General features: G+C 32.3%; 1 protein-coding gene across 1 annotated transcript in view; it reads left to right on the forward strand.

Moving 5' to 3' along the window:
- Positions 1 to 2,725, forward strand: part of LOC114292455 (uncharacterized) — a 28,830-nt gene extending 26,105 nt beyond the window's left edge. The window contains exons 7-10 of the mRNA XM_082885298.1: positions 1,058 to 1,201; positions 1,677 to 2,027; positions 2,121 to 2,138; positions 2,612 to 2,725. Coding sequence (XP_082741424.1) covers positions 1,058 to 1,201; positions 1,677 to 2,027; positions 2,121 to 2,138; positions 2,612 to 2,725 — 627 coding nt within the window. The remainder of the gene's footprint in view (positions 1 to 1,057; positions 1,202 to 1,676; positions 2,028 to 2,120; positions 2,139 to 2,611) is intronic.
- The last annotated feature ends 11,937 nt before the right edge of the window (positions 2,726 to 14,662 follow it).

Consider the following 14,662-nt stretch of genomic DNA (forward strand, 5'->3'; position numbering starts at 1 on the left):
CTGCTGGTAGACCGTAATCATGTGGCCTTTTCATCATGGAAGAGCTGCACAAGACTTTCGAGTGTGGCTTGAAGTTGAATGCTATTCGTGAGTAGAATTATTACATTTCCTTCTGTGCGCTGGTCTGCTTCCATATCATATGGTAGTATTTGTTTATTTGCTGTTTGATACATTATGAATGCCCTTGTGAACATGGCTAGAAGTTTATTATTACTTTCAAGATAGGGGATATGTATTGCAAGTGAAGCCCCGTGTTTGATTTATTTGTTTGTTTATTTTTTTGGCTAAAAAATTTACTTAAGTTGTGTTTAGTTGGAGAATTTGATGAGAGAAATTAAAAGGAAAAAGGAAATGCAATCTCACTTTTTTTTGTTTGGTTATAATGAAAAATAGATGGGAAAAGAAAATGAGAGGGAAATGCAATTTGATGTCTTTGTTTTATGGTTCACTAAGCCTTTTGTTTTTTCAACTCAACCACACATAGCTTGAAATTTGAATCTTATTATTATTTTTTTCCTTTTCTTTTTATTTCTTTTTCTCTTTTCATTTCCTTTTCTCTTTTCATTTATCTCAGCGACTCCTTGAACCAAACACAGTCAAAATGTACATTTCATGTCAAAATTAGTAAAACATACATAGATGATAAAAAAGTGATTATAGTAGCACACTGACTGAGAAATATATACATGATGTCAAAACAGATCAGATATAAGCCTGATGCACCACTTGTTCTTCGTGGGATAAGTTGTACATTTGAAGGAGGACACAAAATTGATATTGTTGGAAGAACTGGCAGTGGGAAGACGACTCTGATAGGTGCTTCACAATACTAATTTGATAGGACACAAAATTTGATATTTTTAGTTCTTCACAATACTAACTTGTGGTAATCACATATTACCAGATCGACCATTTATTATTGTGGTTCATCTTCATTTGAGTGTTTATTTAACTGCTTTTAGTGCATTGATCCCTATTAGTATTTCATTGACACAGTTTCTGAATAACTTATTGGAGTTTCTAGTTATTTAGCTGTCTCTATGCAACTCTGTTTCAGGAACCTGTTCAGGATGAAAAAGATATAATTAAATTCTGTGAAGAAACTGGGTTACCTGTAGCACTGGATGAAACCATTGAAAATGTCCAAGAAAATTCTCTTGGAATGCTGGCAAAGTTTACTCACTCAGGAGTAGTTGTTGTCGTAAGTGGAAGTTTATTTTCTTATGTTAGTTATTGGGACGAGCAGCATGTAATACGTATCATCGTGTATGCCTCATCAGACAGTACACTAGTCGCTGTCAATCCAAAAAGTTCAATTTCTAAGCCTCGTGAAAAAATCCAACCATATGTTTTAAACCACATATAATTGAATGAAAATTTTGTTTTGGAGGTTTTCTTGCATACCTCAATCAGGACAAGATGCATAAAACACTTTAGTAATTAAACTCATCTCAACTCATGTTATGCTTACGATAGTGTGCCTTTCATTTCTTTTCTATCTGTGAAACATGAAAGCCATTACCACGATCAGAACCTACAAACTGCTGCATCCTATAAAATTCTTCAGTCACAATTTCCCCATCATTATTTATTCATCTTTTGACATGAATTATATTCAATAGGGAAAAAGTCAGAAATATGAACCTAATTTGGTTTCATTTTATAACTCTTGTCAGGTCATCAAACTAAGTGTTGTTGGGGGTTTTGAAAATGCAGCATTGATTGCAAGATGGGCTCAGCAGCAGGGGAAGATGAGTGTTGTTAGTGCTACAGTTGAGAGTAGCCTAGGTTTGTCAGCTTATGTCCAGTTCTCATATTATCTTGAGCTGCAAAAGGCAGGTATATGTATGGCAATGAACAAGGAACCTTCCCCTTCTATAGCACATGGTCTTGGAAATTACGGCTGGCTTAAAGAAGATATAACTGCTGAACCTCTGAATATTTATCGTAATCCATGCAGTGGCTTCATAGAAGCATCTGTTGATGATGTTGGCCGTCTCTTGGGGAACTTTCAAGTCGACAACAAGGTCATCCTTTGAAATTTTCCTGGGGAAGAAGTTCATAAATACCAGTTAACAGTTAATTCATATGGTTTCTCTTTTTTCATCAATGTACGTCAGATTGGATCAAGCAATGAAGTAAGCACTGGAATTTTAATTTTTATGTTAATATTTTGTATCCTTCGGAGTCTTTGATCCATTGAATTCGCACAAAAAGCTCTAGGGTATTTAATACCTGTGTAATTCCAGATAATTTGGCACATGACTAACTGCAAATAATGGAAAGCAAATAGTTCCTGGGTGTATTTTTTTTCTTTTGGTTTCTTGTACATAATTGGTGGAAAAAATTAGAGGAGTTCCATTAATGTGGGGGGAGTGAGTTACACATTTCTCTATGTCATCTTTTGTACTGATACATGAAGAGTTATGTCTATGTTGCATGGTTATCTGTCCACATTTTGTATACCTAGCTGCTGTAACTAAAAAACTTCTTTCCCCTTTTTTTCACTTGTTAAAATGGCTTTCCATTTGCAGCACCACTGGTTAGACATACTGAAATTGAGTTAGGTGTGGTTATTCTTTATCACTCTTTCTTAATTTGAATGATGCAGAATAATGTACTTGTGTTTCTCCATGGGTTTCTTGGAACTGTTGAAGACTGGATACCCATCATGAAGGCCATCTCAGGATCTGCAAGATGCATTGCAGTTGACCTAGAGAAATGACAATTGAAGACTGGATACCCATCATGAATGATGCAGAATAATTTTTTTTTTGCAAAAAATGGCAATTGCCGACCAAGAGTTTTGGTCGCAAAAAATATATCTATTGCCGACTAAAACAGCTCTTGGTCGTGGAAACTCACTTTTGGCGACCAAAAGTTTTGGTCGCGAAAAGTAACAAATGGCGACCAAATTTTTTGGTCGTGGAATGTCACAATTGGCGACCAAACTTTTTGGTCGTTGAATGTGAGAATTGGCGACCAAATTTTTTGGTCGCGAAATGTGTCAATTGGCGACTAAGATATTTGGTCGGAAAAATATCACTTTTCGTGACCAAAGTGTTTTAGCGACAAAATGAATTAGTCGCGGTAATTAAATATTTAGCGACCAAAAATTTAGTCGGCAAATCTAACTTTTGCCGACCAACTAAAATTTTGGTCGCGAATTACTTTTGCCGACCCTCAATTGGCGACCAAAGTAGCGACCAAAAAAATTGGTCGCGGATAACTTTTGCCGACTAAAAATAGACTTTTAGCGACCAATTTTTTTGTTGCCAAAAGTGTTAATTGCTACTGTGATGACTTGCACGTAATTGCCTGCAAGTTAAAAAATTTCAAATAGAAATGGTTTGTGAAACTTATTTTTACAAGGGGAAGGCTATTTTATTGTATGGTTAATTACACGAACTTTTTTGAGATTTTTAGTAAATATAAAAAATTTTGAAATTATATTGATCTACTTTATTTTACTATACAATATACAATTCTCTCATCTCATTAAAAAATAAACTTGGGTTTAATTACCAACGTAATAAGTATTATATTAAATTGATTACTAGCCTAATAATAACTAGAAAGTCAATATTACCAAGCCCAATAATCACCACAAGCCCAAACTTGGAATGAAGTAAACAACTATTACATATAACCCGTATTATGGAAGAGAAATAAACAACATATGTAATGCCCCAAAAATTATAATGTCGTTAAAATACATCAATCAACGCCCATTATCAGAAAAGTGTATTTCACCAATATTTGTGTTACATAGTTCATGAGATTTATACAAAATGATCCTACATGCGGGTATACATTCAATCATCCCTAATACGTGAATCTATAGCATGCAGGATGCACAATCCAAAAATAAATAATTAAATGCCCTCAAGGGCTTACAGATTCCAAGGCTTAAGCCCAGTTACACAAAAGATGGTTTTTCAAACCCATACACAATTAGCCCTTGGCTTGCAAAAATACAATCACAACAAAAGGTAGAGCCTTGTGCTCTCATAACGTACTTCCATGCCTATTTCGGCGGGTTCACCACGTCTTTTCTTGCACAAAAATCTCATAGGGGTATGCATAAAGCCCAATAGAGAAATCTTAACAAAATATATACATTTATGCAAGATCTCCAATATGAAATGCACATCCCATGCTATGCCTTTTAAAAGACGATTACGTTTACATCTTTTGAAAACCACCATGCTCAATGTTAACTCGAAATTTCAACGATTCAGAAATTTACAATTTAATTCAATGGGGTGGTAAATATACGACTCAGGAAATCCCTTAGTTGGTGTCTGCAAGTAGGCATAACTAGCACTACCAAAACCTCACTTTACCAGTTGCTAACCGAAAGGGAAGTGGTGCCTCCTCCGCACGTGTTTTTGGTCTTTCACCCCGGACACTCAGGCCAACTTAATCAATTTCATCTACACCTCCTATCCAGACTTACCAACGTATTTACCCCAAAATTTTTCAATAAATTCATTTCACAACATTTCTTTTTCAATGTAAATGTTTTCAAATCTCAACTCAAACTTGCAATAATGCAATGTTAGAAATGCCAATACAAAATATGCCAAAGCTAAATAATAATATTATAATAATCAATTGAAAGAATGTGCAATGCATTAATCGTCATCACTACATAACATTTCTCCATTCTTCCTTCCTTCAATGTAATTTCGCATAATAGCCACCTATGCATTTAATTCTATCACTTAAATAGCAACATTCCATATTCCGAACTTTTCTCAACAATTTATTCATTTCACAACAGTATCACTATCTTGGCACAACAATTTCCAAAATTTCCACTTCTCATATTTCATGAAATCCATCATTTGTATGTCAATTAATATACATACATACATATATATATATATATATATATATCGATGAGAAATTTTCCAATCATTAAGCATTTTGGCACAAATGAGATACTATAATGACAATGTTGTCTATGAGTTCTCAATAACCCTTCAAACCCCAAATCCCTAGATTCCTCACCACAACCAAGCACATTCAAGGCTCTAGAAATGGATTTTCTTCAAAGTTTCTTTTTCTCGATCAATGTAGTTCAAATTTTCAAGAGATTATTTTTTTTAAAAAAACTAGAAGGAAAACTATTCTCAAACCACCCACACTATTGAGCCAAAATCAAGTTTCAACATTTACAATGGAAAATTTTGAAATCTTCACCAAATCTAGCAAAAATATATATATATAACTCCAAGATTAAACCCTACATCAAGTATTTAGAGAAGAGAGATGAGAAACCCCCAAATTTGACGGTGTTGAAACGCGATCTTCACCGCACACAATGAAACCCTCGAGAAGTTATTCCACTTTGATGAAGGAACTCAGGTCAAAATATCAATGGATTTAGAGGGATCAAAGATTTCGTGAGGCTTGGTGTAGGAAATGTAGAGAGATGGAGGAGAAAAGAGTTTTTAGAGAGAGAGAGAGAGAGAGAGATGTATATAATGATATACACTCAGCCCAAGAAAAGAAGAAAAGACAGATTTTCGGACTACACACAAGCCCGCACGTGCGGCACCCTCTCCCGTACGTGCGGTCCTCACCCCAGCATGTGCGGCGGTCCCTCCCCTGCATCTCATTCCACACCTGCATATAATGCAGTGTGCAAGCTCAAAATTCCTCACTTCCCCGCACGTGCGGCCTCATCTCCCGCACGTGCGGCCTCATCTCCCGCACGTGCGGCCCTGGTCCTCCAGCCCAAAATTTTCTCAGCTCAATTCTAGACATTTCAGACCTGATCTCGCATCCTCCAAAACAAGTGGAATTCAAAACCGGAATAAACACGAACAAAAATCGAGCAGAAAAAACTCCCGAACACAATAAACCCAAGCGATTAACAAAGTCCTAAGTTGAACCAACACCCCAACGAGACAAATCCAAAGTTAAACGAGGGAAAACGAAACGAGTAGCGCACCCGATCATCACACCATAATTATCAAACTCATTTCTATAATAATTGACCTACAATCTCACATCACAAAGTAGTGCTACACAAACATTTTGTATGTTTGCGAGTAGCAATAGTAGCAGTATTCTGTACTGTCCAAATATCTTTTGATGTGTTACATCTTCATGTATCTTTAATTTCATATTTTTAATAAAATTTTCACTTTGCTGATAAAAAAACAAAGTAGTACTACACAACCATTCGATTAAAGACCTGATAAGACTTGATTGCTTGGTGAGTTGACTTGAATTTTTCCACATCTAGTGATTAATAGTTGCTTGTATGCCTCTCTTTCCTTGTGGAATGTTGTAGGTAGAGAGATGCTAAAATTTAACTTTAGAGGATAAGCCCATATGTAACTAGAAATTTTTTTGTTTACACTTGAAACTGTCCATTTTCTTGTAATCATAGAAATAAGTGAAGTTAAAACAAGACAAATTTATCAATCGATAAGAAGACAAATTATTGATTTTCTTATTTTCACAAAACATTTGGCACAACACAACTAAAAAACTGTTAACAAATTTTTAAACTCAAGATGTTTGAGGATATCGATCCCATAGTTTTGTAACTAAAATTTCAAATGTAAATTTTCTTACTTTATGAAGTCATTTGGATAAAATTAATTTGCATGGTTACAAATATTTTTAATTTTGAAAGACCTAGAACAATTTATATATACCCATTCATAGAATCTAAAACAAAACTAGGAACATACAACTCCATCAAATTCTTCTTAAATTAGTTATTTAATTCTCGTAACTAAGTATCACATGTAAAATAAAAATGATGTTCAATGATAATATGATCTCTTTGATGACGAGTGCGACTTCTATTAATTGCAAGTACCCAAAAAAAAAAAAAAAATGAAATAGAGAAATAAGAAGGGAAAAATTGGAAGTGGAAAAAGGTTTTGAAATAAAAATGGAGAAGAGAAAGAAGAAATTGAAAATGGAGATTGAGTTGAAAAGAGAATTGAAACAACAACAAAAAATAAGAAAAAAAATTTTGAGACATAAGAAGAAGAAGAAGAATAGAAGAGGGACCAAGATAAAAAAGAAATAACAAGGTAGAGAGGGAAATATACATTGAGTTGAAAAGTGAAAATTGAATCTTAAAAATACAGTCGAAGTTAAAGAAATCTCAGGAGACACGTATTAAATTACTCAAAAAAAAAAAAAAATCTTGAAAAGAAGAGCCTATATAATTTATAAATATTCATAACTTATAAAGCACATTACCCTACCTTAAATTTTAGGGAAGAAAAAGAATTTGGTTAGATTAGGAAAATGAAAAGAAAATAAATAAGAATAAAGTACATTACCCTACTTTAAATTTTGGAGGAAATAGTAACAGTAATTGATTTGGAATGACAACACAAATAAATAATATTAGATTTATGAAATTTGTCTCACAGAAATTTGAATATTTTTTGTTTAATATAAAGAAGAAAACAAAACCTGACGAAGAAACTCTGATGCTTCTCTCACTCTGAAAGTGAGAGCGAGAGACGAGAATAAAAATAAATAATTAATAGGTCAACTATAAAATAAAAAACTATAAAATTAAAGAATAAAAAACTAAAAATAAAACCTATACTCAAAATAAACAGTCCAATCAAGTCACCTGTATAAAGTGAAAATAACACTCAAATTATTTAGCGTTCCGATAGAGCATATATGACATGTTTGATTGGGTGGATTAAAGTATGTGATTGAGATTATTAATCCGTGAAGTCAATCATTCTATGTTTGTTTTAACATTTTGGTTTAGGATTATTAATTCAATGGATAATTAATCCAACAAATTTGTAGGATTATTAGTACTGGGATAGGGATGAAATTATTAATCCAATGGATATTAATCCAATTGGATAATGAATACCACACTAATTTAATAGAATTATTAATACTTCACTATAGTGTCTTAATTTTTGAACTAATCACGTTCATGTTTTTTGTTATTTTAAACAATAAAACAAGTATCTAAAAGTTTCAAATTTTATAATACACAGTCTATTTTAAAATATCTTTTCGTATGTTCCAGTTATGACTGTAGTATAGTTATAATTTGATTTTGATTTATTATTAGTTTTGTTTTGTTTTGTTTTTGTTTTTGTTTTTTTTTTTTTTGATTGACCAAAAACAAAACTTTATTGATGATGGAGCAAAGTACAAGGTACAAAACAAAATACATCAATAAAGAGAGGCAAGTGTAAAAGCATTATGATGAGCTAAATCATCCCAATTATGTTGACACCAAAAAGCTCATCTCATCATTTGCTAGCACCTCCAAAGGTGGTGAGCAACCAACCAAAGAAATAGAAGAACCACCACTACAACATTAGCACAGTATGGCAGCCCAAACATATCAGCATTGTAGTCCACAACTGAGCATAGCAGTCCAACAAAATAGAATCTGAACCAAGACTTGCAGCCAGTTGCTTCCCATGTAGAACCTGAACCAAAGCAGCAGCAACCCCACAAAAACAAGGCCAGTAGCAGAGCAAAAACTAAGACTTATAGAACCTGAATCAAAGCAGCAACAATCTACAAAAAATAGGGCCAGCAGCAGAGCAAAACTGACAGCAGTGCAAAACCTAGTGTACAAAAACCAACCGGACACACTAAATACAGCTTCTAACTTGATGTATATTAAACACAAACTCATTCACTGTGTACCCTTGCTCAAATGAGTAAGTTTTCAACCATAGGGCCACTCTAACTTTAATAAGTTCACAGAGATCTTCATAGGTAGGTTGCAGCCCATTGAACAGATAATCATTCATGCATTTCTAGAGGGACCATAAACCAGCAATCAGGATTGATCTCCAAATTTTCTTTTCCTTTTTTGAAAATTTCCAACCCAAGTTCCAGGGCATTAGCGTGACCACTAAGCTAAGGGAGACCCAATGCAAACCCCACCACTTAATTATGGTCGACCAAACTTTCCAAGCGAAGGGGCAAAGCAACAAGACATGATTAAGTGATTCAATCTTAGATTGACAAAACACACAGTCAAAACTAACTTCCTCACAGAGAATGCCAATTCTATGTCAGTAGTCACAGGACTTTATCCTCCCTTTCCAAGCCAACCAAGAGAAGAATTAGGCTTTAGGAAGAGAGGGAATATGCCAAAGCAAGTCAGGAATTTTCAAAGTAGGTCCATTCGAAGATTCACACCATTTAACAGCACTTTTGACACTAAACATACCTGAAGGATCACCTTTCCACCATAACATATCATTTGATTACAATCTCAATGCAGGGCCCTCACCTAAAACAACCCTTAATCTCTGCAGTTCATCTTCCTCCCATGCTAATAAGGGCCTTTTGAAGCTGAGTTCCCAATTGTTCTGATGTCTAGCCCTAGAGCACTACAATTTCAAGGTTATGACTCTATCCTCTGATAATTATAATAACCCTTAGTTATAATTCATATTGATTATGATCTACTGTGATTATGATTTTGGTTATGGTCCAAAAAGTGTTTACTATGAGTTGTGTGGTGTTTAGTTATGACTCATTATTATTTCTTTTAGTTATTATTGAAAAAGATTTAATTATGACATTTGTGGTAATCAACCCCACAAATGTCATAATTCACATATAAATAACGTTAAATGATGTGATCTCGTTTGAGAATTAACTATTTTAGTTGATTTTTTGACTTTGGCAGATGCTAACAAGTGCCAATATGACACTTGTTAATATTGGAAAAGTTAAGTAAAAGTGTATTGAATTTAATAATAAATGTCTGGGGAGTTATATATCTTTTGTCTTTTTCTCGTACCCTAGGAGCATTTGTTAGTAAGGTTGTTGGATTTTTATAAAAAAAAAAAAAAAAAGTGTAAAAAAGTAAAGAAAGTTATGTGAGAATTTATATTATTTTTTTAACTTTTTAGCTAAAAACTCCACTCCCCAAATAGGTTAAAATAAGTAGCTAATAATATTTTGTAATCTCACATCGATTAATATAGGCATTGGCCATATACATATAAATCTCTCTTGGACACCAATTCCTTATGCTCAGTTTGATTATGATGAAAATGGTAGAAAGTAAAAGAAATGGAAAAAAAATAAAATTTTTCTAAGTTTGTTTAACATGAAAGTGGTGGAAGTTATAAGAAAATTAATTTTCTTATACAACTCATAATAGCATGGTAACGAAGCTTCTAGTTTCTTGCAAAAAAATAGAAAAATATAATTACAAAAGTAGTTACTTATAACTAAAATTCTTATTTTCTTACAAAATTTTAATCCTAATCAAATTTATACGAGAAAATATATTTTCTTTCTTTTTCTTTTCTTCCACTTTAATTTCTACCATTTTCACTTCCGTAATTTATTTTTTTTTCTAATCAAACAGAGCCTATAAGTCTGATTTTAAGGGTGAGTTTTACTTAGACTGTGTTTGGTTGGGAGATTTAGGAAGGGATTTGGAAAGAGAAAGGGAAAAAATATATGAAACTAAGTAAAATGTAAGTATATTTTATTCACATTTCATCTACTTTTTCTTTTCTCTTTCCAAATTTCTTTTCAAATCTCCAAACCAAACACAGTCTTAGAAATTCGTATCATTTGGCAAAGCTAGCCACCACTGCTGAGATGTTGAATACTGATACCAGAGCTAGACTTCAATCCCATATCGGTTAAGCCTAGTCCAACCAATATTTCGGACAAAATCTTTTTATGTATTAAAATTATATTTAGTTAATGGGATTTTTTTTTTGGTTTCTTGATTCTATAAACAAAAATAATAATATGATTATATATATTTTTATAATAATTTATTTATCACTTTATGTATAAAATTATATTTGTTTAATATGTCTTACAACTAATGTTTGTTATCAAAGAGTAATAATATGAAAATAGTGTCATTTTACAAGTATATTTTTTTTTATAACATTTTTTTATCGCTTACTCACATTGGGTGTGAACCCCACAACCATAGTTGTAATATGACTCATAAAAATATGATGATCATAAAATATTGTTATTCTATAAAACTTGGACATAGTATAAAATCATCCATTTCCAATAATGTCAAGAAAAATAATTTTGTCTGTGCCATGGTGGACTAAATCAATGAATTAACTTGTAATTGCTATACTAACAATAAAATTTTGATAATAAGATTTTTTTTTTCTTTGGTTATTACCACCCAAATAAAATCTTCTATGAAAGAGATTGTCCATTTAACATTTGTTTTTAGTTGCCAAATCTTACATCTACAATATAAAAAATTGCGAATCCAGTATAAGGTGTAAAAATATCATTTATAATATGTTGAAATTGACTTGAATTATTTGTTAAATTAAAAGGCATGACATTCCATTCACAATGTCTAGGAATGTAAAAATTGTTCTGTAACAGTCTTCATTTGTAAGCTGTAAAAATTGTCTCTTTCAAGCTCAACATTTTCTATTACAAACAATGCAACACAAAACCAAGAAAAATAAATTGATTGTATTAATTTTTTATTTATTTATTTTTATGTCTAATTGGCACTTGGATCTCTTTTTTGCAATATTCTACGGCTGCCTTATCCATTTGATCAAGACGAGGTTTTTCATTGAAATATTTATTTTAAATAATTTTTGGAATTACTTATTTGCATTTGGATAAAATGAATTTGTAATTACTATTTGTTTTAAAGTATTCTTTTTATATAATAATACAAGTTAGTATTATTTTTATTTTTTTTATTTTATCATCACACGAATTGCACAAGTGTGCTGCTAGTACGATAGAAGCTTTAATAGATTTGGTAAAAGTCTATTTTATAATTTTTTTTTTCCATTTTATCTTCTTTTTTTTTCTTTTCTTTTTTTTTTTTAAATTTAAAATTTATTAAATTCTTACTATGTGTGGATAATTAACTTTAACTGTGGCAATACAAATGCTGATAAAAAAAAAATGATATTTCAAAAAAATTTCTCTCCTTTTCCAGTGCATTACTGTCTGTGCCTTAAATTATTTGTCTATTTTCACTATTTCATATATTTTTAGTTTATTATTTTTCTCTTATTCTTCTTCTTATTCCCACGCTTACAACTTACAAATATATTGGCCATATATTTACCCAAAAATTTACAATATGAAATATAAAAGAATGAGTTACAACAATACAATTCAAACTTAAATTCTAATCCTTCAAACACACAATAAATTGCAGCCATTCTTTTTTTTTTTTTGAACAAATTGCAGCCATTTTTGAATTGCATTTTTACAACACCTAGTCCTAGCTTCTAGCTAGGATGGTGGAACAAACATAAGCTTAGTTGTTCTTTTTTGCTTTTTTATTTATTTTATACCAGCAAAATAAAACATTTATTAATGAACAAAAAACTCATTACATCAAGAAAGGAAAAGAGATTAGTGCAAAAAGTATCTTATCATAACGAGACATACTAAGCACAACTAGGTTGGCATCAATATGCCCGTCTAATCCTTTGTCAGCACACCATCAAGAGTTGGTGAGCAACCAAATGAAGCCCGAAAAAAAAAAAAAAAAAAAAAAAACGACATATGGGACCCAAATCAGCACCCAAATCAGCACCAAAAACACCAACAGTTACTCTGGCACACAAACATAAGCTTAGTTTACAACAACAATTACTCTGGCACACAATAGTGAAAAGGTAGAAGGACATGATTTTCCCTTGTGTTCAATTATTAGAAGGAAATTATGGTGAAGAATTGAGTTGCTAAAATGACTAATTGGTTCAGATATCTTAACAAGTTGAAAAACAGCATTGAGACATATACCCTTATTAAAATTTGAGTATGAGGTTATTTATATTGTACTTGTACCTTTTGAAACATTTTTTGGGTGAATAAACCTTTTGAAACATATTTTAGTCCTCAATTGGAAATCTATTTCGGTATGAGTAATGTTATACAAGTAAAAAGTTCATACATAATGATGTGGCTCTTTATGAACATTTCACTTCAAAATAAAATAAAATGCCATGAGTAATGCTAGCGGGTGGCACATGTGATGCGTGTGCAATTGAGATAACTAATAATAAAAATAAATAATAAAGAATTTAATATCATAATATGTATGTTACTTGAGTGATAAGTATATTCTTAATGAAACCCAAAGTCTTGGGTTCAAAATTTGTTTACGTTGTGTATAATAATTTTTTTATTTTATTTTATTTTAGCATATATAAAGTTGCTACGTAGCATGAGGAGAAAAATGATTCACTAAACCAATTTAGGTCTTCACTTAATAATAGTATAATATAATATAATATAATATAATATGTATGTTACTTAAGTAATAAATATGTTTTTAATGAATATAAAGTTGTCTCGTAACATGAGAAGAAAGTTGCTACGTAGCATGAGGAGAAAAATGATTCACTAAACCAATTTAGGTCTTCACTTAATAATAGTATAATATAATATAATATAATATAATATAATATAATATGTATGTTACTTAAGTAATAAATATGTTTTTAATGAATATAAAGTTGTCTCGTAACATGAGAAGAAAGTTGCTACGTAGCATGAGGAGAAAAATGATTCACTAAACCAATTTAGGTCTTCACTTAATAATAGTATAATATAATATAATATAATATAATATAATATGTATGTTACTTAAGTAATAAATATGTTTTTAATGAATATAAAGTTGTCACGTAACATGAGGAGAAGAATGCTTCACTAAATCAATTTAAGCCTTCACGTAATAATAGTATAATATAATATATATGTTGCTTAAGTGATAAGTATATTTTTAATGAAACTCAAGGTCTTGGTGATCAAGCGGCCTTTCTTACGCTCAAGTGGAACTACTTTTTGTGTCTGATGCTTGAGCGTCAAATCTTTCGCTTGAGCAGACTGTGCGTCTTTCCGATCGCAAAAATGACTTTTTACACCACTTTTTGAGATCTATTTACTTCAAAACCCTAGAACCAAGAGCCTCTCTCTCTAAACTTACCTTATCTCTACTTTTCCATCTAGATCTAGTGATTTCTCCACCCTACTTCATTTGATAAAAAGGTAAATAAGGGTGTTAGGCGGTCCAAGCAATGAGGATGTGCAGCCCACAGTCAACAAACCAGAATCGGTGGTGAGAATTGGTGGTATTCGAAGGAGGATGGGCGGAGCTGGAGGTACCAGAGGAAGGGGGAAAAGGAGAGCTCAAAGCACCCAAACTTCGTTCGTATCTGGGTTTAATAGAGGAGCTGTCTTTAGGGCAGCAGCTGTGGTCTTATCTCAGTCCTTGTCTAAAGAAAGTCAGGAGAGTAGGAGGAGGAAGAAGAGAGTGGAGGAAGCAAGAGAAATCCTGCAGCTTGGTAAACGATTGGGGATGAACTGTGAAGGCAAAGAGGCTGAAGTAATTCAAAGAATAGTTCAGATGGAGCAACAAGATGAAGAACGATTGGTAAAGGAGATAGGGGGTGTGCTGGGTCAAACTTAATCGACTAAAAGCTTGGGGTTTCTTTGGGGGATTAAATAGTTATAAATGAAGATAATGTCTTGGAATGTCAGAGGGTTGGGTAGAGCAGATAAACGGCGGAGAGTTAGACAGGTTATTCAGGATAGAAAGGTGGATGTCCTGCTTCTTCAAGAAATAAAAAAAAGTAGTATGGAAGAGATGTTTGTTCGCTCATTTTGGCCTTGGGAGAGAATGGCGTTTATG

This window comes from Camellia sinensis, chromosome 8 (assembly GCF_055761805.1).
Source record: "Camellia sinensis isolate YWXY chromosome 8, ASM5576180v1, whole genome shotgun sequence".
NCBI lineage: Eukaryota > Viridiplantae > Streptophyta > Magnoliopsida > Ericales > Theaceae > Camellia > Camellia sinensis.